The sequence below is a fragment of the Lontra canadensis genome, unplaced genomic scaffold, assembly GCF_010015895.1.
Source record: "Lontra canadensis isolate GAN:19392208 unplaced genomic scaffold, GSC_riverotter_1.0 scaffold18, whole genome shotgun sequence".
Lineage (NCBI taxonomy): Eukaryota > Metazoa > Chordata > Mammalia > Carnivora > Mustelidae > Lontra > Lontra canadensis.
In genome coordinates, this window is record NW_022631012.1 from 14,771,793 (window position 1) to 14,798,464 (window position 26,672).

At 38.9% G+C, this 26,672-nt stretch overlaps 1 protein-coding gene across 4 annotated transcripts in view; it reads left to right on the forward strand.

Annotated features, from left to right (window-relative positions):
* SATB2 (SATB homeobox 2) overlaps window positions 1-21,824 on the forward strand; it is a 188,252-nt gene extending 166,428 nt beyond the window's left edge. For all 4 annotated transcript variants that reach the window (XM_032860144.1, XM_032860143.1, XM_032860145.1 and 1 more), the window contains one exon: window positions 21,267-21,824. In XM_032860144.1, coding sequence (XP_032716035.1) covers window positions 21,267-21,728 — 462 coding nt within the window. In that variant the 3' untranslated portion in view covers window positions 21,729-21,824. The remainder of the gene's footprint in view (window positions 1-21,266) is intronic.
* Window positions 21,825-26,672: the final 4,848 nt, after the last annotated feature.

Here is a 26,672-nt window from a genome sequence, read left to right on the forward strand (position 1 = left end):
ATGGCGTTAAAGTAAAAAGTTCTCAAATACTTAAAATTTTACTGTATGTGTTTGTTACCCTGCCCCCAAAATGTTCTAGTCACTATTTCAGGAGCTCGATTATCTCGTAACGAATAAACTACTACTTTCCGTCTCTATTTTCCAACAACCACTCTGATAAAATGAGAAAAAAAGAAGATACAATAAAGAAAACAGCCCTGAAAGTGACGTAGACTCTAGTCACGAGAACTGAGCATGTAACCGTGGATGATGAGTTTTATTCCTTAGTTTCCTTCCACTTTTTGTAAATTGTTGTAACATGGGTTGGATGATCCCGAAGACTCTTTGTAGCTTAAACACTCATTCTGTGAGTTGGTCTATTTATTTCCGATTCCCATTTGGGTATTTTAATGAAGATGTAGAAAACAAAACCAAACCACATTGCTTCTGGGAGGTTCAAATGGGTGTTGGGAAAACAAATTAACAACAAAATAACAGAAGATGCACACCTTTTATCAGCTCAGAAAGTTCCAGTTGATTTTCTTATGATTCATAGTTATGACAATTGCAAGAGAAAGCCAGCCACTGAGTTTCAAACTGTTGTAACCAAACCTACCTACTGTGGCTTCTCAGCTGTTTCTGTTTAGTGTGGAAATCTAATGTGGCTGAAAACTACCGCTGATTTTTATTAAGTTGAAGTCTGGAACTTCCCCTTGTAATGATAGAAAAGCACACTTTCAATTAAAGGAAAACTGCCAAAGTTCTGAAATTCATTTATTTTATGATTACTCAGTTTAACCCTAGAAATGGGAGATCAAGCAAACTGGATAGATTTGACAGTTCTAAGGTCATAAGTTCAATTTCCTCACAAGTTGTTTCTAGATCTAATTCACTGCAAGTCATATAACCCTTCACCTTTTGATATGGAGTCTTTTGTTGAATTGTATATCACATCAGGGTCATCCTAATCACTTTGGGGCTCGGAAAGTGACAGGTAAGTCAGGCCAGGCAAAGGAATTCTAGTGAGCAAGTCTGGGAGGCAGGAGACGGATGGGTGTAGCGTTCCATAGCAGACTCGGGGTGCGCGGGATAAAACTTAAACTGGCTCGCAGGCACTGATTGTTCAATTTTCAGGAATTTTGAAAGGCAGTTGTTAAACCCTCAGTAGAACGGCACTGGCCGTGGTGGGAGTACTACAAAAATTGGCGAATGATCCAATCGGGGCTTTTTTCTCTAGAGAATCCGTTCCTGCACATTTACCAGGCTCAACACTGAAAAGACTCCAGGTAACATTTTTTCCCAAGCCCTGTGGATATCCATATACTTATTTCTCATAAAGACATGAAAAAACAATTGTGGAAAAGAAAGGTGTTTCTAGAACTGAAAGGCTGGTTGGTTGTATGTAGCTCGCTTGATCACCCAGACACAGAAATTAGTTTATCTTTTTTTTTTTTTCCAGAAAATAGTTCATTTAAGCAATCCTTGTTTCTACTCTCTCCCCTTCATACTCTTCCTTAGTTTAAATTTATTTTTTCATATTCAAGAAAGTTTATTTTTCTCTGTGAATATATAATAGTTGAGACTAATTGGAATATCTGGTTAGACTCATTTTGCAGAATCAAAACCACGTAGCACAATGAATCCCTAGTCTCAACACCCTACAGGTTTGAGGTAGGAAAAAGGACAAGTTACTTTAACGTGGTTACTTTCTTAGATATGATAAACTGAATCCTTTATTTCACAGTAAGAAGTCACTTGTTTTTTAAAAGGTACTCTAATCTCAGGGAGCAAAAATCTATGATGTGAATTCCTAAAGAAATACATGTGCCTATGGAGAGATCTTCTTATTTCTTTTGTGATCTAAATGAACAGAATATGCTGACGTGAACACATACTATACAGATACGATATCTAAATGCAAATGATTTTTCAAATAAAGTTTTCCTCATTTCAGTTTTTGGACAATTCATGTCAACAGTGTACTCAAAAGTGTGGTAATGGAAGAGTCGAAAGGGATTGTGGGCCGGTGTCACTATTTCCACGTAAGGCACGATTGAAGGATATCCTTCTGAGAGAAATCCTCATTTGAGCTTGTCCATGGGACACGAAAACCTCGCAAAGAGGTAGAACTAAAACAGTTAAACGGGTGTGCTGTACGTTAATATAGCACTTACTTAGTAATGAAAGGAGAGAAGCAAATGGATGAATTCTTTGGCTTGTAAAACATACTCTGGATCAGATGTGCTGGTGTGTACTATCTGTCGATGACTCTGCTGTATCTTCATATTAGAGTGACTGATGTACCAGGGGAGAAGTTTTTTTGCCATTTTATTTGCAAGGAACGAACCCATTTCTTTCGAGCTCCCAGAACAGACATATTAGAGATAGCATGCTGTGCTGGGATGATCTCTACACACTTGTGTATATGAAGCAGTGTTGTGTAGGACACTGTAAACATGCACGGGTATCTGTGTTCTGTGTCGCCGTTACTTATAGAATGTGTGTGGAATGAGCTCCCATTTTATGCCATACTCATCTGCATTTGCAGCATTTCAAAGACTAGTCTGAAACATCTTGGCACAGATGGGAAAAGCAGAGTTGCTTTATAAGCTCCAGAACTACAAAGACACAGATCTAACATATGATATTAATAAATAGCTTGGATTGGGGAGGGGGTGCCGGGGGTAAAAAATTAGATTATTTATTTAGAAAGTTGAAAGTCTTCATTTGTGATCATTACTCTGTTCTTGAAAGGAAATAGGTGCTGGGTTTTGTGTTTTATTTTTTTCTCCTATCCTCACGTTTCTCTTCTCCCCCTTCCTCATGTTTTGAATTAAAATCTAAAGACGGCCAAGAGAGTGTATATATAACTGCAAGAAGGATGTGGTAAATCATGGCAGGGGTCTGTGATCTCACAGACATGGTGGTGTCAGAAACTAAAGACCAAAGGCGAATCCTCGGCTTCCAATGGATTTACTTGAAATCCCTCACCTTGTAGCGTATCATGGATAATAGCATATCATGGATAATTACATTTTTACAAACGGTAGAGAAAATCATTTTGACACACACATCGTATTTTCCAGCCAGACCAGCTTTTCAATCTTTTACAGCTTTTATGCATTAAGGCTCATATTTTCTTTGTTTATTTTTAAAATATTATCATTAATAATAGGTTGGTTCTGTGGTCAGCCTCTGAGTAGAAGACACTGAGGAAGACCCCTTTTCCCCTATTGCCCCAAGCCAAACATTTGATACCTTTCCTTTGTAGAAGTTTGTGCTACTCATGTTTTTCATTAAGAAAGTTATGGCAACCAAATTTTCATGGGGATTTTTAGGAGCTTTGGTCATTTTTCAGCTTATTGCTATGTGTAATAGAATGAATTATGTTTAGTGACAAATCACTGAAAGGAAGAAAAAAAAATGGAAAAAAAGTCATAGAAGAAATACTGTCATCGATTTCTTTGCCGCTGCTCTGCAGTGGAGTGGATTCTGACTGGGTAACCCTGGAAAAGGTCATCCCCGTTAGCCACTTGGCTGCATCAAAATTCCAGAGCCCAGAAAAAATTGGGGGACAATATTTTCTTAACCCTTTCTGATCAAGTGTGGTATTTCATTTTGAAAATGAAGTTAATTCCCCCGAGGCCTTTGAAACTTTAATAATACACAATAAATAAAAATCATATCTAATAACTCAATGGTTTCATTTGGCACCATCATCATCTCCTAGATGTACGGCAACCACGGGAACATAAATACTTGCAGGCCTCGAGCGCCCAGTTTCTATTTGCTAAATAAACTTGGCTTGCTTTAAATTCCTCTGTGTGCCGTCATTAATACAATCCACTTTGACAGCATTTAATTAAAGTGCTTTTCTCTATTAAATTCATTAAAAGTCCCCCCCCCGCCCCCGTGTATAACTGCTTTCCAGATGCTGAGTGGCAGGGACCTATGAGCCCCACTTTAAATAACTTCTCATTTCTCTTTGTAAAGTGTTTATTACATTCAATTTAGAAACTGTTAAATATGGCTTAGAAAGAAAGGCAGATTCTAGGACATGGTCGCCATCCCTTCAGCAGTTCTTTGAAAAATAAATGTTAGCTTAACGTGTCTGAATAAGCATTTATTATCTGAATATTTTTCTTATAGTCTGTCAACGCTCCAAGGCATTTAAGCTGGGACGTAATAAAGATACGATTTTCCTATCAGGGTTGGGGAATTTGCGTGAGTTCTAAGCAGGTACTTGGCTTCAGTATCTTTACCTGCAGATTGAGGAGGAGTGAGCGTAACACTCCAGTATTCATAGATTATTGACAGTTTAATGTCTTGGCACCTACATAGCCCATGCAGTGTAATAACCAGGAAGCTGTCTGATATGAAAGCAGTCAATAGCATTTTCAATCAAAACCTTTCAGTTAATTGCTGGTTGACCTTAGAGATTTCCTTTAGGCAGTGCCGTCTGTAGTTTAGACCAAAAGGACCATATTGATTTGTAGAGTTTATTCAGAGATGATTATTTAATACCCATTGCTCCAGTATATGCGGTAAATTTTGCCTTTTCTCGGTCTACCAAATGAATTGTCTTTTTGGCAGTGCTTTTCACAAATATTCCCTTTACCAGCTCCACTTTGAAAATACCTCATTAAATCTGTTCTCTTCTCAGAAATAGAAAGTTGGGAATCTTGAGGGAACACATGATCGAGTGTTTTAATATGATAATAGAATTTTCATACAATTTTTTGTTCAGTTTGGCATTACAGTTCCAACAGAGAGCCTGACAAAGCTAACAGCGATACTTTTAGTAGGGGTGGTCCTATAATACCTTACACACACACACACACACACACACGCACGCTATACCTGACAACATAAATGTTCTCTAATGCCACATGCTTGTTGGTCTCCTTAAGTGTCAGTGCGATGGCTTATATTTAGCTTCTAGATTTTCTGTATTTCCATGATTTATTTAGTTTTAGTTGAATATTCTTAGTCTTTTTTTTTTTTTAAAGATTTTATTTATTTATTTGAGAGAGTGAGAGAGAGCAAGAGAGGGGAGAAGGTCAGAGGGAGAAGCAGACTCCCCGCGGAGCTGGGAGCCCAATGTGGGACTCGATCCTGGGACTCCAGGATCATGACCTGAGCCGAAGGCAGTGGCTTAACCAACTGAGCCACTCAGGTGTCCCTAGTTGAATATTTTTAAAAACAAATTTTAACCAAGTCTAAATGAGCTATCAATGCAGGCAGGAAATAGCAAAGGCAATTCCTGGCCTTAACTTTAAACCATTTTGCATTCTTTTGGATTGTGTGGTGTTGGAACTACAGAGATTGAATCAAAGTGGGGACAAAAAAATAAAGATTTTGAATTAATTTTGTTACTTTTCTTTTTTGGGAGGGTTCTGCACGCGTGGGTTAATGTCATTCATTATACTCCAAAGAGGAACAATTTTGGTGTTTAATACTTGTTTTAGAAAAGACCTACAGTGCTTTGTAGATAGCATTTTGTAGAAAGACCACAGTCTTTCACGTTTCACTCAGTTGGGAGTCATTTTGTCTCGGGCTTTTCTTGTGGTACAGGTGATCCATTTTGAAGCAAATGTATCTAGTTTTTGTATATTCTTTTTTTAAAGGGTCCCTTTCTTTGTCTTATGTGGATTCTGTCATTGTTATTTGCTGTTTTTCTATTTTGCCTGCAGCAACTTTTTTTTTGTCCTAGAAACTGCTGTAGGCCTTTTGAGCTCCGTTGAGGGTAGAAATATTTCCACCAACTGGGGACGGGGAGAGTGAAGCAAACTGATGAATGTGTCAGTTTTTATCCCTGAGAACAGTAAACCCCTAATGGTACATCCCTGAACGTCGGAGGATTTGGGGGGAATTAAAGAACTGTGTGAGCCCCTGTATGGTATTGTTAGCAAAGTGTCTGCGTGAATTTAACGTGTTACTACAAACTGTTATAATTCAACTCTGTTCAGTAACAAGTGTATTTTGTAAGGAGCACCTACATGAACTTGCCACTTTTCCCGTTAGAGCTATTAGATGTGTTCTAAATGTTAAAGAAGTCTTTGGGTTTGTAGCATATGGCTACTACCAATACAGAAGAATTCTGGGAATTTTAGGATAAACTGCTCCCTCAAAACATAGTGCCTGAACCCTGTGCTGTGTGGAGATGAATGTAACACAGAAACTACCCCTAAGAAGCACACGGATTCATGGAGAAACAGGTACAAGGACAGGCGACTGCTGTACAGGATATAAGTGCAGACGCAGAGAAACACAAATGAGGGACATGTTTGCCCAAAACCTGGTGAGCAGGAGAACCCGGAAGACTTCCAGAAAGCGGTGCTGCTCAGGGTCCCTTGCAGAATTCCTCAGTAGAGGAGCTTCCTGGGTCAAGGAGACAGCAGAAGTGAGGGCACAGAGGTCAGAGAGACAAAACAGCATGAGGGTAGGGCTCCAGCTTTAGAGCACTGCACAGAAGGCAGCGGTTGGAGAACAAGGACAGGGACAAAAGCTAGAGTCAGGTCTCAGGGCCTTCTTGGGTGTGAGAGAGGCCTTGACCCATCTTAGGGCCACTGAAGGCCTTTGGCAAGATGCTCTGTTGGCCATGGCAGAAGACCTGTTGGGAGGAAGTTGTAGTAATTCAGACAAGAGAGATTATCATGAACAGAATAACAGTAATGGGGTATATAGGGAGAAGGGAAAATTAATCCAAGAAAAATATGTTTAGAAAAGCCAGGACGATGTGGCACAGAGACAAAACTGGACTCGCTTTGTGACTCTGGGTAGATAAGGATGTCGCATGACTGGCCTCCTGGAAATAGAACGGTTCATTCGCAGCTTGGAGACTGGAATCTTTCTTGAGGGGAAAGGAGTTGCCAATCTAGTTACCTCAGCCCAGGGAATTAGGAACTGCGATTTCTCTTCCCAGTGACCATCCTTGGTACTCAGGGAACAGATTTGTTTTCTTGAGGAAAGCACTGTCTAAATAAGCGAGCCTGGTCCCATTGGCTTTCCAGCTCTCACCCTGTGTATTTACCGCAGAGTTCAGAAGCTAAGGTTTCCCCATACCTGGTTTCAGTTAGTAAGGTCATTAATGTGGAGGATGCAAAACCTGTGTCCACATAATGAACCAGAAGTGGTTTAGAGTTTAAAAGGGTACTCTAGAATTAACCTTTGGGGAGTTTTACCTCACATCATTAAATTTTTCCATATTCTCCTTCTTTTGAAAGAAAATGATACCAAGGCAAGCCAGTCTCTGATGAAATTAAATGAAGTTGAAAAGTAACGGTTATGTTCGATATGCTCTCACTTGACACCTTTTCATTGGTAAACCACAAGGAATCTTCCCTAGAGATCAGTGGCCTCTACCTCACAGTCTGAGGAGAAAACCCCTCTTTGATCATTTGACTTTGTTTACCCAGTTTGGACTTCAGGGTATAATAAATCATAATATGTCAGTGGTGTGGTAATCCTAGATATTTTGTCTTTTACCAGAATAGTTGATTATAATGCACTGCTTAAGATTTGCTTTCTATAAAAGGAATATTTGTACTTTAATGTGTTTGATTCTCACAGTACAGTTTTCTCAAGTCCTGTTATTAAGTGGTTACGTCCAGAAAGCGAAAAATATGCTGAGGTAGTATTTTATTGGCGAACATCTAATATTTTCACTAACCATAACTGTCAGATTGTTCTGACTTCTGAGTGCCCCAACTATAAAAATTATACAGAAAATGTGGCCTGTCCTGGGATTCTGAATAGCCCATATCAGGCCTCAAGCACATGGGTTACCTTCTCTCTTCGTTCTCCCCCCAAGTAGAGAATGTAATCCATACCCCCTTTCTCCATTAGTAATTTAAACCCACTTCTTTAAGGAACTTGGAAAACAATATAACTGCAGTGTCACTAGTTGTGTTAACACATTAAATGCCATCACAATTATGGGGATTTTTTTTTTTTTAATCTTAAACTGAGTCTTGGCTGAACTTTATCAGGAAGAGTATCTCTTTTTTATACCAGCAATTTTTGACAAGATTGGATATATGCTTTTTAAAAATGGTACACAAAGATAGAAAAAGGAAAAATCCCTTTATAACCCACTCAGAATTAACATTTAGGAGAGGAACTTCTCCATAATGTATTCTAATCTTTCCTAACTTCTTTGTCTTCACTTTCATCTCTACACTTGAAACATTGAATAGCATCCTCTGTCATTCTTAGTGTCATTTTTATATTTTAATTAGATGTTCATTCACATGAACATGAATTTGTGTTAAAACTTACATTTAAACACAACATATTTTTGTATTTTTCTCCATTTACCAGCTAAACAGCAGTAAGCATGTTTGTTACATGTTAGTCTCGGGTGTATGATTTGGGGGTCAGAGCTCAATCTCATACATTCACTTCCTCCTCTGACAAATAAATGCACTGGTGGCCTTTGGCATTGTGAGACTAGTTTGTTATTGTTTTTAAGAAACAAGAAGTCCAAAGGGTAGGAAGCGCTTTGATGATACCCTAATTATAGGATTTAAATAACTAGAGAACTTTGACATAGGACTACCAAGGCACATTAGACAATCTGTGTGTAAATCGGGGAGAGTAAGGGTTTATTTCACTGCTGTAGAAGCAGCTTGAATCACTCTTGAGCTTTACCTTAGGAATCATGACGGAAGTCTTCATTGACAGTTCTTGGCTGACTACATGATGTCTGTTCTTACAAAATGTATCTGTTCTCTACTTCCATTTAACTTAACATGTTTTCACTTAAAAGGAATCAAAACTCTGCCCTGGTAAAACCTATTAGATGATATTTATTTATCAGAAGTAGTTGCTGTATTCTTTTCTTTTAAGCTTGGTTGGTTCTTTTAATATCATTACGAATTCCTGGTACTCAAGGCATCCTAACCTTTTACCCTTTTCATTTAGTTACCCTGGTGTCTTCCAGGTGACTTCAGAGCTTTTCTTTCATTCATGCTGGTGAAAAAGCCATTCTTTTCTTGATTATACCAATGAGACAAATCATGTGTTCATTTAAAAATCAGAATCCCGGATCTGGTCATGTCTGTCTTACTCTTATTACACTTTAACTCAAATATAGGGTCTCTAAAGACATTTCGATAATACCTGTACCTTGAATCTGGGCCTTACTCCGTGAATTTTTCAGCTCAACTTTGTGATTTGAGCAGACATTGGGAAAGGCAGTGGAGGGGTATGGGAACAGGGAAGAAATGAATGCTCATGGGGGTCAGGCAAATGAGATTGGGGTAGGTGGGCTGGGAGATGGTTTCCCAGGCAGAAGGACACATGGTCGTGGCCTGGACCATCCTGAAGAGTTTATTCTTCCTGGATTCTCTCATGGATTATATCTGTCACATTTGTGGAATGGTTTTGGTCATGTTAGGCCCTCGATGGTCAAATAAATTAATTTAACAGATGATGCTGATGGAGGGAAAGGTATAATTGCCATTAGGTTCAAGATATGTCCATGTTTTGTCTTTCTTGGATTCTGCCAGGAGCGATTTTGTTTTATTTTGTTTTGTTTGTTTGTTTGTTTGTTTTTTAATGTGGCAGGGTACCTGTTTGAATGAGTTACAGTCATCTTGAGACTGCTTAATTTCCCATTGGTCAGCTCATCTCCTTATATCGGAAAAGCAGCTCACCCAGCCATCTCTGCCGTCCGCAGTGTTTGCAGATTCTTGCCACACCCAATAGTCAGATTAATGACCACAACATTCTTTTTTTGCCCTCCACACCATACCAAAGTTGTTGGTATAGTTGTTCTCAATTTGTTACCAAAGAGGAAATGCTATAAGCCAAAGGCTGTTTTAAGAACTATGCTTCCTCCATCCCCTAAGTTTATTTTAACAGATTATTGTGTCACAGTGTTTTTATGCTTTTATCTTTGACCAAAGTGTTTATTTTGAGAAACAATTATTAAACTGCATTAAAAACATACACGATGTTCCAATACCATCTTGGTTACAATATTAAAGGAAACTCAGACGAAGGCTGGATGAAATTGAACACATATTTCCATGTCAGACTTCCTACCATTTTGCTTGTTTGTATTGATTTCTCCTGACATGCTCTTCTTTTATTGAGCACTACTCTTTTTTTTTATTTTTTTCTTATTCTCTCTCTCTCTCTCTCTCTTTTTTCTTTCTTTTAAATCCCCTTCCTAGAACTGTATGTGCTAAGAGCAATTGTAAAAGGAGACCAACTTATATTAAACCTGCCTGGAGTCAAAATGTAATCTAACACCTGTAGAGTGCAATTTGTCATTGCTTCATGGATACTTGTTTTTTTTGTTTGTTTGTTTGTTTTTGGGGTGTTTTTTTTTGTTTTTTTTTTTTTTTTAATAACAGATTTCCTGAGTTTTGACCTTAGGATACTGTATAATCCAAAAAAAGCAACAAAACTAAACCATGGTTTTTAATAAGTCTTATAATAGAGTTAGGATGTGAAATTACATCTGTTAAGAGTCAACTCAAGTAACATCATTTGAAGTTAGAAATAGTGCTGAGTTGTTTATCTAGGAGAATGTTTTGCCTGCGAAAATTCAAGAGACCAATCATAATGGATGTACAATTTTTCTTACGCTCATTCTCCAAGACCTTCCTTGGTGACTTGGCACAACTAGGGATGTTTTTAACTAAAGGGGTATTCTGCATTTTCTATTAAATGTTTTGTTTTCATTAGGAGAAAGACAGAGTTATCTATTGAGCATAATTCATGTAGTGGAGAGTTTTCAAACTTTTTGGTCTCACTATCCCCTTTCAGTCTTACTATTGAGGACTCCAGTAATAATGTGTCTATCAGTATTGGCCACATTAAAAATTAATTCTGAGAATGTTTTAAATGTTTATTAATCTTAAAAATAATTGCAAATAACATATGTAAATGTTACATCTTTATGAAAAATAACTGTATTTCCAAAACAAAAAAAAATGAGAAGTTACCATTTTTTATATATATATTTTTGCAAATATTTTAAATATTTGGCTTAATGGATGAGAACTAGATTCTCATAATCACTTCTGCATTTAATCTGATACAATATGTGGCTTTGGTTGGAGTAAAAGAAATTCAAGCCTCACACAGACAAGTGATTAGGAAAGGGAGGAATATTTTAATAGCCTTTCCAGGTAATTGTGATATTTTTCTTTATTACTACAGAAGAACTTTGCAAATAGTAGTTTCGTAAAAGTTAGTTGCAAAGTGGAATCAAAGTGGTACTGATAAACTTGCATGCTTTATAATTCATTGGTCTGCCTTGCACTTTGAATGGATCTTTTATCTACACAAAATTTTGTAATAGCATGCATTGGTCATTTGGAAAATATTGATTTACTGAGTGATGTGGATCTTCCAAATGCTAACACATTTCATTGTATGACTTCATTCATTCATTCATTCATTCATTTATTATTTTAAAGATTTATTTATTTGAGAGAGGGTACAAGCAGGGGGAAGGGCAGAGCAGGGGAGAGAGAGAGAGAATCTCAAGCAGACTCCCCACTGAGTACAGAGCCTGACACAGGACTCAGTCTCAGGACCCTTAGATCTTGACCTGAGCCAAAATCAAGAGTTGACCCTCAACGACTGAGCCACCCAGGCACCCCCATTGTATGACATATTTAAAAATTTGGGGGCACCTGGTCATGATCCCAGAGTCCTGGGTTTGAGACCCACATCAGGCTCCCTGCTTAGTGGGGAGCCTGCTTCTCCCTCTCCTTCTGCCTGCTGCTCCCCTGCTGGTGCTCTCTCTCTCTGTCAAATAAATGAATAAAATCTTAAAATATAAATAAAAAATTTAAAAGATAAAAAAATAAAATTTTTTGTTAAGTTAACCACCAGTATCATCAGGAGAGTCTTTTAAGTATTGGGGAGCTGTTAAGCACATAGCAGCAGCTCCGTGTTTTCCAAAATTTTAATTTTTCACTGGGAGGGTCCAATTTTATCATTGACAAAAATACTCTCAGATTATTTTCTTCGAAGTGGCAGACTCACTTCATTTTTAAGAAAATGTCTGTCAGATACCTAAGTCTGAATAACCATAATTTGTTTGTCTGTTAGTTGTTCTTTCAAGTAAAAATGAGATTCCATGACGAAGGTGGCTAGATCAGCTTGCAAATCAGATAATCACACAAGCATGCGTCTCAGGACCGCCATCCTCCTGCAGCATTCCATGCAAGAGCTTTATGTGCACTTCCCATTTCCTCACAGACTTTTAAAAAGAGATATACTCAAGGGTTGAGTTTAATATAATTAATCATCTATTACTGCATCGTCAAGGACAGTCTTGAATGAAAGTGGCATTTTTTCTGGGCACACGTGGCCATGAGGAGTACAGCTACCAGCGCGGTTTGGTGCCACTGACTTCATTTATTTTCACAGGCCAGCGGTTTTCCCACCGTTGCTTTTGTGCCATCGGTATACATTTCAGCATGGCCCAAAAGGCAAATACTGTCTTAGTTTTGCCATGAAAATAGTTTAGTTTTGATGTTCTAGAGCTCTTGACAGGGAATCAGGGTTTCCACGGGGGTCCATGGACCACATTTCGAGAACCACTGATAAAGTATGTGTTCCTAAAAGGATCCCAGGCTGTGCATATAGAAGGTGTCACCTTGAACGGGTCTATGACTATGAGATATGATTCCATGTGACAGATGCTTAAAAGGCAACTTCTCTGTGTTAGGGGCCATGTTAAAGAACAAAGATGTATGTAGCGTATGAGTGGAAAGAATAGGGAAACTTACTGGTAGACCTCCCCATCTTTGGAGTAGAAAAGAAAAACAGATCTCTGAATTTGTTGCTAATTTTTGTAATAAGCCTAACTGATAGAAAAATACATGAGGCATTATACTACCAATTCTTAAATCCTCCTCGCGTTTGTTTCATGGTAGTTATTACTTACAGAAGTCTTGCTTATGAGGAGAACTCTCCTAAGTACTTAGCATGCATTATCTCATGGAATCCTCATCGCACTGGAAGGAAGATTTTACGGATTAACAAGCTCTGTGGCTCAGACAAAGTAGCTTGCTCAGAATTGCAAGGCTAGTAAGCAGATGTGCTTTTCAGGGTGGGGACTGGACTCGAAGCCAAAATTCTGTGACCCCAAAACTCCTCATAGCTTACATGCCATGCCGTTAATATATGGGTTATATGGTGCCCTTTAGTTTTTTAAAAATAAATGATTAAAAAAATCACATTTGCTTTCAGATATCCAGTAGATATACGTTCCTATGAGTGACAGTTTATTTACTTTTTAAACATAGTTTCGCTAAAATGTAATAATAACAAGTTATGCAAAACAAGCATAATAACTGGACTGAAAATAAAGAAGAAACTTACTGTGTGCCAGACATATGGTATGCCAATATGGAGCTCGCAGTCCAGTAAGTGAGATCGATATATAATGGTTACCTTAATATTTATATTAATTAGCAACCATTAATGCAAAGTTCTTCCCACTGAATTTTGAGCCCAAATTAATTGTCTTAAATGCTGATTTGGTGGAAAACGGAATATTGGGGGTAGAGCTAGATTGCTAAAACCTAAATATCTCAGTTACATGATATTTTATATATAATGTATTTTAAAATGGCACCATTCACTCATTTATTTATTTAACAAATTCTAACTGAATTATACACAGGGGCTGTTCAGTTGTTCCAACCAATTGTTCTCATTGCCTGTTAAATATATTTTCTCAGGACTCTTAGCGGAAGAATGCTTTTCTTTTGTGGATCATTTCTTTTACATTCTGTTGTTGTAGATGAGGTAAATTAAACAAGTAAAAATAATTCCAGTATTAATGCAAAATAAAGGCAGACAAAGGTCATCACTGTTCTCATCGCTGGCTGGTGAGTGGCACTGGTTCAGGACCCGAAGCTCTGGGTGAAGCTCCGTCCTCTGGGTTAGGCTTGTCACAGAGATGTGGATGCGTCCACCTGGGAAAACTTTTGTTTTAACCTATTACTGGATCAGGCACCCTCTACAGTCACCTTTCTAATAATTTCTCATTTTCTCTATATAAAAAAGACCACAAAGTCTTGGCTTATTATAAGTAATCCAGTTCACCCCATAATGATACAGTGAATTATATACTTTCCTGAACTTAATCATTCAAGATCTCGCTTCCTTCCCTGCAGGCAAAAACCATTATACTTTACACATGGCACCCAGCTGGTTTTCATTGAGGCCTTCAAAATCTATTTGAACACTGAGAGGTTTAAGAAGAGCTGCTTTATCTTTCTTAGTCGACTTTTGTCATGGTACCATTTGGTCCTTGTGTTTTCAAAAAATGTCCAGTTTTGAAGGCAGAGAAACAGCATGGGCCCATATTATGGCTGTGCTTTGTCACCGGGCAAGGAAGTTTGGGGTTTTATTTTGAAGTTGATGTGTCTTTTGAATATATTTACAACTCTTATTTCTTTGTCACTATTGTTATGTCCTTTTATATATGTAAATATCATATTTTGGCCCAAGAGATTTCAGCAAGTAAATAAGGAATTTATTAGACTTTTAACTTTCTATTTGTTGATGTCCTATCCATAACTTATTCATCAACATTTAATTGTTGGTGATAGGACTACTTATTAGAAAGCTTTGTAAATTAATAGGTCCAGTTATAATAGAAACTCCATAAATATTTGATAAACTGACACTTTTTTTTTTTACTTCTTTAACTAGGGTTGTCTTCAACATATTTCCTTTTAGACATGATAAGCATGTCTGATGAAGAAGGCAGCCAACAGTTAAATGTAAATTAACTGTTCTCTTGAGGATAGAAGTATCAGTGCATTCTTTTGCACTGGTTGTTGTTATAATAGTGTTGCTATTTGGGACGGTCTGTTGAAAATCCAGTGATAAATATTGAGTTTTTCTTACTTAGTATGTGGCTATATGAACATCTCTCTTCTCTTTAGCAATAGTGGCGGTTTCAAGCCCTACTACATTTCTGGGTAAATCAGAATATGATTGCAGTTCATTGAAGGCTTTCCATCACCTTAACAGTAGAATGCCAGGGTCTGGCCCTGGCGACTTCCCACTCATCATTTCTCTCTGGCATAGGGCTGTTCACCACTACTTCCTGTGATGGTGAAAATGTGCTGTCCCATATGGTATTGCACAATGTGGCAATCGAGCGCATGAAATGTGGCTCATACCACTGAGGAACTAAGGCTTGTTTTGCTTCTAGTTTTAATTACTTTAACAAAATACAAGTAGCCCCACATGCCTAGTGGCTGTTGCACCTCAATGTGCCACCTTCCTCGATGTTCTTCAAATATATCGAATATATTCCTCCCTATCGTGCTACGGTTTCCTTTGCCTGGAATGTTCTTCTTCATGGCTTGTTCCTGGCTTCCTTCAGACCTTTGCTCACGTGCAGCCTCCTTAAGGAGCCTTCCTTGAGTCAACGTATCTAAAGTGACTTTCCCTCTCCCCAGTTCTCCTCCTTTTGCATTACTCAATTTTTTGCTTATAGTATTTATTACTACTTGGTATTTAATTTATGTCTGTCATCTCAAAGTCCAGAGAGTTTGTTCAATTTTCTTATGTAGTCTTGCTAACAGAAGGCAGGGGAATGTGAATGCTCAAGGGCATGGGATTTCAAATCAGACAGACATGTTTTGGAAACCAGTTCTACTTCTAAGCTATATGGCCTCATACAGATTACCTCTACCCTCTCTGAACTCCAGTTTCCTCATCATAAAATAAGGGCAAAAATAATCTGCCTGCAGGATTACTGTGAAAATAAATAAAATTAGGTAAAACTAACGTATTTTTAGCACTTAGGCCAGTGTTCAGCTCATGAACTTCACATGAATGCTACCATCTATTACTGCTTCTACTGCTCCTACCACTGCTGTTATTCTCAAAGATCCTCAGCTATTCCCATGCTATGAACACTGATTGTCATATTGAAAAATCGACAAGAGAAGCTATGAAATAGAACTCTCTGTAGAAATTACCAGAGATGAATTGTTAACTAATTTAAATTCAGTTGTGATGGAAGAAAAATCTATACCAAAATAGAGCTAGAATGAATGATCAGGCTTATTTGCAAAGGTCAAAAGTGAAGGGATGGATGGCTATCTTTACAGAAGGATATATTCCATCATTTGGGGAAATCACGTGAAGAGAGATGGTGGGCGTTAGGAATAGAAAGGGTCAACTACTGGGCCCGTTTTGAAAAAAGAGGGAAAAGGATGAAGCTGGAAAGTTTGTGGACTTGGGCAGTTTCTTTTACTTCAATATCTGGGAAGATGCTCCATTCGCAACCTTAACTTCAAGAAAAGTCCCAGAAAACAGTAAATCTAGTTGTGTGAAGAAAGAACTCATTAGAAAAGAACATATATCTCTATTCATTTGGCAGGTCATTCTCTGTCTTGGTTGAAGTAAATTTTGTGGTTTAAAGAAAAAAAAAAATCAGCCAGAAAATAGATGCCTGAATTATCACATGAGCTGAGGAACAGGACGACCTCTTGGCCCATCCAGCAGGAATCAATGGCCTGGCCTCTCACTTAAGTTACTCAGGGAGTGTGGTGGGGACAGGAAGCAGACTTGATTCATCTAGTGAACCAACAAGGAAATTTGAGCATCTCTGAGAAATTCAAGCAGAAAAACTAGAATTCAGTTAAATGGGAGTTCAGAAACCTGTCCTATGAAGAGGAGGCTAGAAGAGTTGACATTATTTATTCAAGATATAAGAAAATGAAGAAAAGTTCCTGCCATTTAGATGGGAGGATTTTAAGACGGGGTTGCATTGATCGTCCTTTCTCAGAAAGATGGTTTTGTAAGCATTAGGCTTTACTCTATAATTCCTTGATTGTCATGATAAAAAGCCACTGCAGTTGGTTAGTGAGAAAATCTATGTAGTGATTTTTTTTCCTTTTGTTTTGTTTTCTTTCTTTCTTTCTTTCTTAAAAATTGTCAACAGACGATAAACAACTTTCTGCCTCAGTCGGTTAAGTGTCTGCCTTTGGTTCAGGTCATGATCTCAGGGTCCTGGGAGGGAGCCCTGCATTGAGCTCTCCCTTCAGCGGCAAGTTTGCTTCTCCCCTCCCTCTGGGATCTCTCTTGCTTTCACTCTCTCTCAAATAAAAAAATATAATCTTAAAAAAAGAAAAGAAAAGAAAAAAGAAAAGACCTTGGAGGGAATGAAGCTAGCTGGAACAGAACTTAGGTCTCAGGTCTTAAACGCCTATTGTAGTTGAAAGGGAATGACAGCCAGTGTGGCCGTGTGACTGAAAAAACTCAGGCAGGCCCTTTTGCGAACTTGTAAGGCAGTTTCACTTTAGAGCTGCTCGCTTTGTCATTCTTGATTTTGACGGCGCTCTACTTATCTGCTTGAAGATGCTCAAAATGTCACTTAGGCTTCTTCCTGTAAATATTGTCATGCCACCCAACTCACTGTACAATATCGTCTGACCAGAAATAAAACATTTCTCTTTGTAGATCGTTTCTGTCACTGTTGGTTCTCCAAGAACCATCTCCTCTTCTGTGATGGGCGGTGACATTACTGTTGTCCCTCGGAAACCCACTTTCTCACACTGACAGGTCACCGTGTTTATAATTTCCAATGTAAAGGGTTTTCTTGAGGTGCTGCCTATTTCCAGGTTCTCTTTCTCTCTCTCTCTCTTTTTTTTTTTTTTAAAGATTTTGTTTATTTATTTGAGAGAGTGCATGAGCAGGGGGAGGGGCAGAGGGAGAGGGACAAGCAGACTCCATGCCAAGCAGGGAGCCTGATGTGGGACGCAATGCCAGGACCCTGGGATCATGACCTGAGCGGAGGGCAGACGTTTAGCCAACTGAGCCCCCCAGGCGCCCTCCAGAGTATTCTTGATCCAAATACCACCTTATTGAGGAACCGTGAGGATTGAGTAAACCAGTCTGGGTAAAGTTGTTAGTGCTGCCTGGCCCAGCGTAAGCGTCCAGTAAGTGGCCATTCTTACCATTGTTGCCCTGCTGTTTCATGTGTGGCTTCTCTGCTTCCATGTGTTAGCAATGCAAGAGTCTGTGAAAGGAGAGGTGAAGGCGGCCAGTTGGTTGGACCTAGGAGAAGAACGAACCCTATCATGCAGAAAGATTATAGTAACTTCAAAGTCTAGTTTTGGAAAATCTCTTTAAATCTAACCAGTGCAAAATGGAAAACCCCTAAAGAACCAATCTAATTATTGAACTAAATGGAACCATTATGCTGACTTTTACTACAGAAGGCAAGCATAATTTAGAAAATGGGGCATTTTAATTCTCTTTTGTTTTCCAATTAACGCAATTGCTCTAATAGGAGGTACTCGTGCTTGAGTATGTAGGTTCTTTGAGTACATATTTCATATATAATTTCCGTGCCTCTCTCTCTTTCTCTTTCTCACCAAAAAAAACCAAAATCCTCACCTGTTGACATAGGGATCCATTTATTACAATGGTCAGGCTGCCCAGATTATGACCTCAGAGCAAATATCTTCTGCCATCAAAGTGCCCTGAACAGGCCCATAGCACAACTCTACATTCCCTTCCGGCTATAATTAGGATGTTGAAGTAACGGAGCTCTCAGATTTTTGCTGATGCCAGCTTACCACAGCAGACCACATGAATTTACTCTTAGTTGAAATTAGTAAAGAAAATGCCAAGAACATTCATTTTAATTGGTCAACAGTATATGGACCTTTAGTGCCACTGTTTGATGGTCCTGTGTTTCAGATTTCTTTCTGCCACAGCCATCAGCTCATTGTGATGGATATTCTTATTCGCATTTGATTATTCTTTTTATTATTATTTTGATTGTTACGTGATTGCTAATTATTGTTTGAAAAGTTTCGTCCTCTTCTGCTTGTCCTTACCTTATTTAGGTAACAATCTCAGGTGCCCTAATATTTTCTAAATTCCATATAACAGACTGACGTTTTCACATTGGTAAGGAATTGTATTCTCATCAGATGGTCCCTGAGACTGGAAGAGGTGGTGGAAATTTTTTTTTCTTAGATGCTTGCTTTGATGTTGCTATTTCATAGCCAAAAAGAGAAAATGGGTCTTGTGGGTAGCGTGTGGCCGTGGTCGTAATAGGGATGGGGATGGTGACATACCATTGACTCTTTAATGTAAATAGATGTGTTTTCTTCTGTACCGATGGGATCGATTTCCCCCTGGACTCTGGAAAATGTGTGCTTTGTTGCTCTAACATGAAAGAGACTGCATAAAATAGGAGAGAATGGTAAAAAGAGATGTGTAGGTTTTTTAAAATGTGAACTCGGCTATGCTTAAAGGCTCTGGGAGGACCCAGAAAGTTAGGCACTGATTTGAGAATAGGAAATGTGGTCCTTGTCTTTGGAGCTGACATAATACTATTTACTACGGACCATCACAGAAACCTTTTAATTATGTACTATTGCTGCTGGTTTTGTAAAGTGTGACTAGTGGCTGAGGCTCCTTTCCAGGATCCAGCAGTCCTCTCTCCTCACCATGAAGACCAGCTCACGTAGGCCCATGACGGGAGCAGGAGCAAGCTGTTAGGACAGTCTCCTCCATAGAGCTTTCTCTCTTTGGTCAAATTGAAGAGGTTCTTAAATAAATATTAAAATGGGAAATTACTTCCTGCAGAGAGACGATGTTGAAGAAGCAGTTAATGAAGACCAAGAATAGGCTTGCCCAACTAGGGTCACCTGACAAAAACGGAAACAGTTCAGTTACGGGTTTGGTGTCCTTTATTCAAGGAAGACAGTCCGGGATTGGGAGAATGTGGCACCTCACAAATGGTGGAACACCGTGCCTGAACTTGGGGCAGGATCAGGTTTTATGGATCATTACAAGTGGCAACACAAACAGGGCACAGGTGGCCAGGGTTGCATACCTGACCTTATTTAGAAAGGTCAAAGAACAAGAAGGTGAGGAGCCCTGAGTTGGCTTGGTGTTTGGGGATTGGCCGACAAGAAGTCCTGTGCTTCTGGTCAAGGGGCGCGATTACAGGAACTGGAAAGTTCAGTCTGCTGATACGGTGCCATGGGCAAGAGCAGCTCTGTCTTGGGTCTAGAAATTTATTTAAACACTAGAGGCTTTTTCTGTTTTGTTTAGTTTTCCTTTTTAGTAAGTGGGGAATATGTAGGGCTAAAAAAGAAATTTAAGTTAATTACAACAACTAGAAAACCTGAACAATTAAGGATTGAAAAACAGAAATTAGGGAGTGTGTGCAAAACAGAATATTAATAGTTTGTGGTGATATTGAGGTCCACCTATGTGAGTTTAAAATAGCCATTTAAAATTCTTCATTTAAGAAAAATGTTATATCTTTAAATTAATTTGGAAATCTTCGTATTTTTAAAAAACATTATTTAAGGATCAATATCAGGGCTGAAAGAAAATAAAAGTTCTTCCTAATTTTATGAAGTATTGATTTTCTGATTGAAATACCAACTAATTCTCTGTTCCACTCTTAAGGGTAATTATGAGGCTGATGGTAATAATTACTATCATTTCTTGGATGTTAGCCCTAAGCTTGAGGTGGACAAACTATGGCCCATGGCCAAATCCAATCTACCACCTGTTTTTGTAAATAAAGTTTTATTGGAACACAGCCACTCTCATTTGCTTATATATTACTTATGGCTGCTTTCACACTACAAAAAGAGAGTTGAGTCATTGCAACAGAGACTGTATGGCCCTGCCAAACCTACAATATTTACTATATGGCCCTTTACTGAGAAAGTTTGTCAACCTCTGATTTAAGGTAAGCACTATTCATTGCATATACCATGTTATTTAATTCTTACAACATCTCTAGGAAGTCAGTGTCTTATCCTTCTTTTATAGATAATGAAATTGAGGTTTAAAGATGTTAGTGCCTGGTACAGGGACGCCCAATTAAGTGGAAGATTCTGGACGTGAACCCGTGAGGTCTGATTGTAGAGCCTACACTCTGAGTTCCATTTCTTTGCACTCAGGCTTTAGAGAGGTGGTGTGATCACCCTGGTTAACTGGGGGGAAGGCTCTGGAGCCAGACTGAATGCAAATGACCTGGAGCAACAAAGGACTTAACTTCTTTGTGCCTCAGGATATAAATGTCAGCGCACCTTACTGTTATTAACCTCTTGTTTTGTAAATGAGATTCTGAATCTCCAGAAATTCTTTCAAGTTTGCCAGAGACCTGAATTTACAAATGACTACAGCACTGCATTCAGAAGGTAGACAGGCCACACACACTTCAGAGGGATGATGGCTTTTGAAAGGTGAAATCCTGAGTCAAATGTTCAATTTTATTTTTTTTTTTTCTTAATTTTAATTATCAGGTCCTGCACAGACAGCAGTCTCAGCCGGCCAAGGAGAGCTCCCCGCCCAGAGAAGAAGCTCCTCCCCCACCTCCTCCCACGGAAGACAGTTGTGCCAAAAAGCCCCGTTCTCGCACAAAGATCTCCCTGGAAGCCCTGGGGATCCTCCAAAGCTTTATTCATGATGTGGGCCTGTACCCTGATCAGGAAGCCATCCACACGCTTTCTGCGCAGCTGGATCTCCCCAAACACACCATCATCAAGTTCTTCCAGAACCAGCGGTATCACGTGAAGCATCACGGGAAGCTCAAGGAGCACCTGGGCTCCGCGGTGGACGTGGCCGAGTATAAGGACGAGGAGCTGCTGACGGAGTCCGAGGAGAACGACAGCGAAGAAGGCTCAGAGGAGATGTACAAAGTGGAGGCCGAGGAGGAAAATGCCGAAAAGAGCAAGGCGGCGCCTGCTGAAATTGACCAGAGATAATGTGAACTCCTACCAGGCCAAGCAATACGTCGGTCCAAGGATTTTCTGTTTTAATTTCTTTAAAAACATTTCTTCCTTTTTTTTTTTTTTTTGCTTTATTTTATCTTATTTTTGTCTCTTTTTTTGGTCTGTTTTGTTTTTCTTACCTTTTTTGACATTTCTTCGTTGCACAGGATACACCTATAGACTGAATAAGTTCAGTATTTCCGAATCAGACATCGCCTTGGCAAAGACACTCAAGTGTTACATTTTACAATTGACTGGATCATAATAATTATAATCACAGGAGACTCTGCCTTCATTATCCTTGCACTTAGGGAAGAGACATCAGGCAAGTTCCAGGATGAAAAGATCTACGAAATAAATGAAGGAAGCTACAAGTGTGTGTGTATATGTATATGTATATATCTATATATTTACATATATATATTAAATTGCATGGGACAGAGAACTTTACAATCCGAAAGAATAGACTGTGAAATGAGTTCTTAAAGAAGAGACTTGTTTATGTATTAAAAAAAAAAACAAAAAAAAAAAACCACTTCACAGTGAGTCGCTTTGGCTTTTTGATAAACTGCGGCCTGCTCTCAGGGTGGGGTGACTATTTTTGAATTCCTATTTATTTTCTGTGTTCGTCCCTGATTTTTTTTTTTTTTTAATTCTATGGCTTCCTATCTGGCAGCTTGATGGGTAATTTTTGAGGTATGTATTTAACAAAATAAATCAACACTGCCAAAAAGAAAGAAGAAAGTAAAGTGGAAAAGAAATCAGGGCACCTTAAAATGATACAAGTCAAATTGCTCTTAAGACACAATGCACACTTAAAATGACTCGATATGTTCCGTTATTGAACTTGTCATTCCTGTAGTGAACAGATGCATTTCTGTGGAATTCCAAATGAATAAAACTGTAATTCAGTACAGAGAAAACTTGTCCTTTAAGTGCAGTCTTGATAAAATGACATTTTGACGTTGGACGTATGGAATTCATAGTACGAGCCACATTTTATTGTGAAACTTATTTACCTGTTCGTGGCTTCAGATTTTAAAATTAATAAGCCTGCTCATTTAAAAGTTGTTTGTTGTTGCTGTTTTCTCTTTTTTTTCTTTCTTTCTCTCTTTTTTTTAAAAATAGAAAATAGTTCAATGTAATGTTAAGTTAGAAAAGAAGTCGCTGCCCACTTAAAGGGGTTCCCTCTCCCATAAACCTCCATCCTTCCGTCTCCCAAAAGATGTTTCTTAATTTCTGTTTCACTTGGGGCTTCCTCTTCTTCGTACACATTCCATCCACTTCACCAAACGTCTGTGGTCCCTGCTGTCATGCCTCCTCCCTTCCCCGGTATGGCAGCCTGAACAAGAACCCGTTTTCGAATCATTGTGCAGCTCCAGGCAGTAGAGTAAGCGAAGCGATTTCAGTTGGAATCACCTACTCGTCATAAACGGAAACATCTTCTCAGTTACCTACATAGCGATGCCCTTACGTAAGGCAGAACTAATACCGACTGGCTGTGCAGCGGGACGAGCATTAAAGCTGCAGTCTACTATGGGTCTCCAGACCTCCTGTGGCTTCCTCTCAGAAGCATCACTAGCATTACTTCCCACTTCTCCTTAGAGTAATTGCAAGAGGTGACCTCACCTTCGGGACCCGATCCCTGCTTCGCGCGGCCATCAAACAGTCCCACCTGGTTGGATTTTTTTGGAGTTGTGCTCTCATGCAACCTTGTCAAAGACCTCATGCAATATCACTTTGAAAGTTATTTTCTGTTTACTACACAAGCATTGTAATATAACTGTTAATACTATTTATATATTTGAAAGGTATAAAAGGTAGGAGTTAAAAAAAAACCTCTATGTGTAGATATTAACTCAGAACTTACACTATACAGGGAGAAGACATGTTGCAATACAAGCTAATTCTAGCTGCTCAGTAACCTCTGGAGGTTTGAAAGGGACATTTTCCTGTACTTTTTCAGATAACAATGTCGAAACATTCTCTTGACGCGAGCGTCACGTACCTTTGCAAAAGGATGGTGGTTTGCAGTTAAGGCCTGGGCCCGTCCTTCTGCTTCTGTAGTATGCTGCAGCTTTAATCCGAAAGTCCACGCTTGCTGCTTGCTGATCTCCGAGTTACTCTTTCCAAATTGTCTTCTTACACTGTTGCTGAAGGTCACTCTGTACACGTAATGGAAACTGATTTTGCCAAGCTCTTACAAGGTGGTTCATCTATCGATGGCATCCGCATTTGGTATCTTTTACACTTCAACCAAAAATTTATTAGGTATTTTTCAATGCTAAGTCTTGCCTTTTATTTTTTAATTTCACTGCCGAGTTTGCAGTGATTCTAAGTGAATCTGTGGGCATTTTAGCCTGTGGTCTTGCCAGATCTTTGCGAATTACAATGCATATATGTCTATTTATTCAATATCTGTCATATAATATCTATTTGGAAGAAGAAACTTTCTCTTGTAGTGCCTCTTGACAAAGCACAATTTCCCGCCTTTTTTTTTTTTTGTGAAATGAAAAAAACAAATTGTGTTTTATTGCGGTATCAACAATGTGAATAAGGATTAACATATTGTAAATGTTCTTTTTTCCATGTAAATCAACTATCTTTGTTATCACTAAGTGATAATTAATTTTTAACTTATGTGCATTGTTAGGCTGTTAGAATTTTTTGGTTGTTAAAATAAAACGCATTCAATAAATATGACTTCGTTTGTCAAGTATTTTACTGGGCATTGCTTTCTTTCCCATTTAATTTTTCATGTGCAGTGAGACCCGGTGAGTGTCAGGAAGAGCCAGCTCCCTTATTTTAGAAATAAGGGAGCAGCACCCACAATTACAGATGTTTGTGTCCTGTACGAGGCATGGAGTTAATTGTACGTGGGAATGTGTGTGCATCCCTGTGTGTTTGGAAACGCACGCGTGCTCACATTCGGAGCTGGCAACCGGGAAAGCCATTGCGCCAACGTTTTGTCGTATACAAACAAAACTCAAGTGTATAAAGATATATTTATGGGCTTGCTTCTTTATTTTTCTAGTGAATATTTTCTGTTTATAATTAAAAACCCACAAATGACTGCGTGTCAGGAAACTTTTGGAGCACATATGTCCATGGTTAATGGACATAATAAAAGTCTTTTATATTTAGAGCTGGGGTACCATAATGTGTGCATAGAGGAATGCCGGAAGGATTGATGTATCTGAGAAATGTGTGAAAATGATTTTTTAGAAAGTGCTTACAATGGAAAAAATTGCTCAAAAGACTAAAGTTAGTAAGGAAGGAGCTAGTGCTTAGCTTCAGAACTGGCAAAGAGAAAGTCAATTAAAAAGTGATTTTATTTTCTTTTGATATTGTAAATTGTCTTTGTGTGTGTGTGTGTCTGTGTGTCTGTGTGTTTTGCATTTTCTTGACCTACAGATGTGATTTTTCTTTCCTTTCTTCCTTAGTTTCACTTGCCTTTTTTTTTAGTTAACAGCTCACAGACCATGTAGATAGGTTTTAAGGACGGTTTGTGAATCCTGGATATTTCCAGGAAAGCAGATGGCCTCAAAGCACAGAGTTCTGAAGGTTTCTAAAGAAAAATTAGAGGCTCAAGACAAAGCAAAACACAGTATTTATGCAGATGTAAATGAATTCTGCGTTGGGGTTAAAGACTTGGGAGGAATGCCTTGTGAAAGATAATTGACTTTTAGCACAAATAACTTCTTCATGCACGAGGTTGTGTTTTTACGGGTCCTGCTTCGCCACAGGTCACAAAGTCAAGAGTGCGAGGCTCTGCCCGCAGATGGACTGGCTTTTGCCAGAAGGCAGTCTCTGTGCGAGCAACTTCCATTTCCAAGGAGTGAGAGGTTTCTTGATTCTCTCTGTTAAGTTCTACTGTAACATCTGAGAGCCATCACTCCGTTGGTTGAGTTTTTGTCTTTTTAAAGTTTTTCTTAGAGGAGATCTTTTCCTTTACACTGTTGTTTCCCTTTCTATAAAGATTTAAACAAAGATTTAGAAGTCCCTACATTTTTTTCTAAAGGCCCATTATGGCACAATGAGACAGTAAACGTCTATTAAACATTTCCTCTGTGTCAGATGATTTGCTAGGAACTGAGGTGACAAGGGGAAAATATATGACTTGATGTTCTCCCTTCAAGGAGAACTTATAACTTGTTGGAAAGGTTTAATATAGTCCAGGAAAAGTGAACTAGTCATACATGTGGTTGTCTCCAGACAGAGATTTGTTTGGTGACTGATACAAACGTGCTATGAATTTGGAGAAAGAAATGATAATTATTTGTTAGCTGGGATGGTCTTGAAAGGTGGATCACTTAGCATTGGCTGCATATAATAGGGGGGCGAAGTAATTATGATGCAGACAAGGTAAAAATTTACCTGTTTCTTACAAGAAAGCAATTGCTGAGGTCGGCTGGTTTCATGAAGTTTGTCAGGGACTCACACACACCCAGCTTCGCTTTTACTGGTGTTCCCACGTCCCTTCTTTCTCATGGTCCAAAAAGACTGCTAGAGCTCTCACCATCACACCCACCTTCCAGACACTGAGATGGGAGGAGGAGTAAAGAACGCCATACTCCTTTTCTTTTGTGGAGGCTTCTTCAAGCTGTACACCTGAACGCAAGGGAGACTTGTAAGCGTTTCTAGCTGCTGCATTAACTCCAGAGAGAAGGAGCAATGTGGATATTGGCTAGGCACCTAACAGCCTCTGCCACAGAGGATAAAGGGAAAGATGTTGAGTGTAACTGATAGGAAGATGATAAGGGAAAGACACGTTTGCTCCACTGTTACTCCCTGTACCTTGTACCTTCTCTTTAGTACCCAGAGCTCTTACCCCAGCCAAATCTGAGGATCAGCCCAGGTGTCACTTCTTCCAGGAAGCCCTTCTTGAACTGCTGGGCCAGTGTGCTCACAAATCCTTCTATGCTCATACGGCGCCCA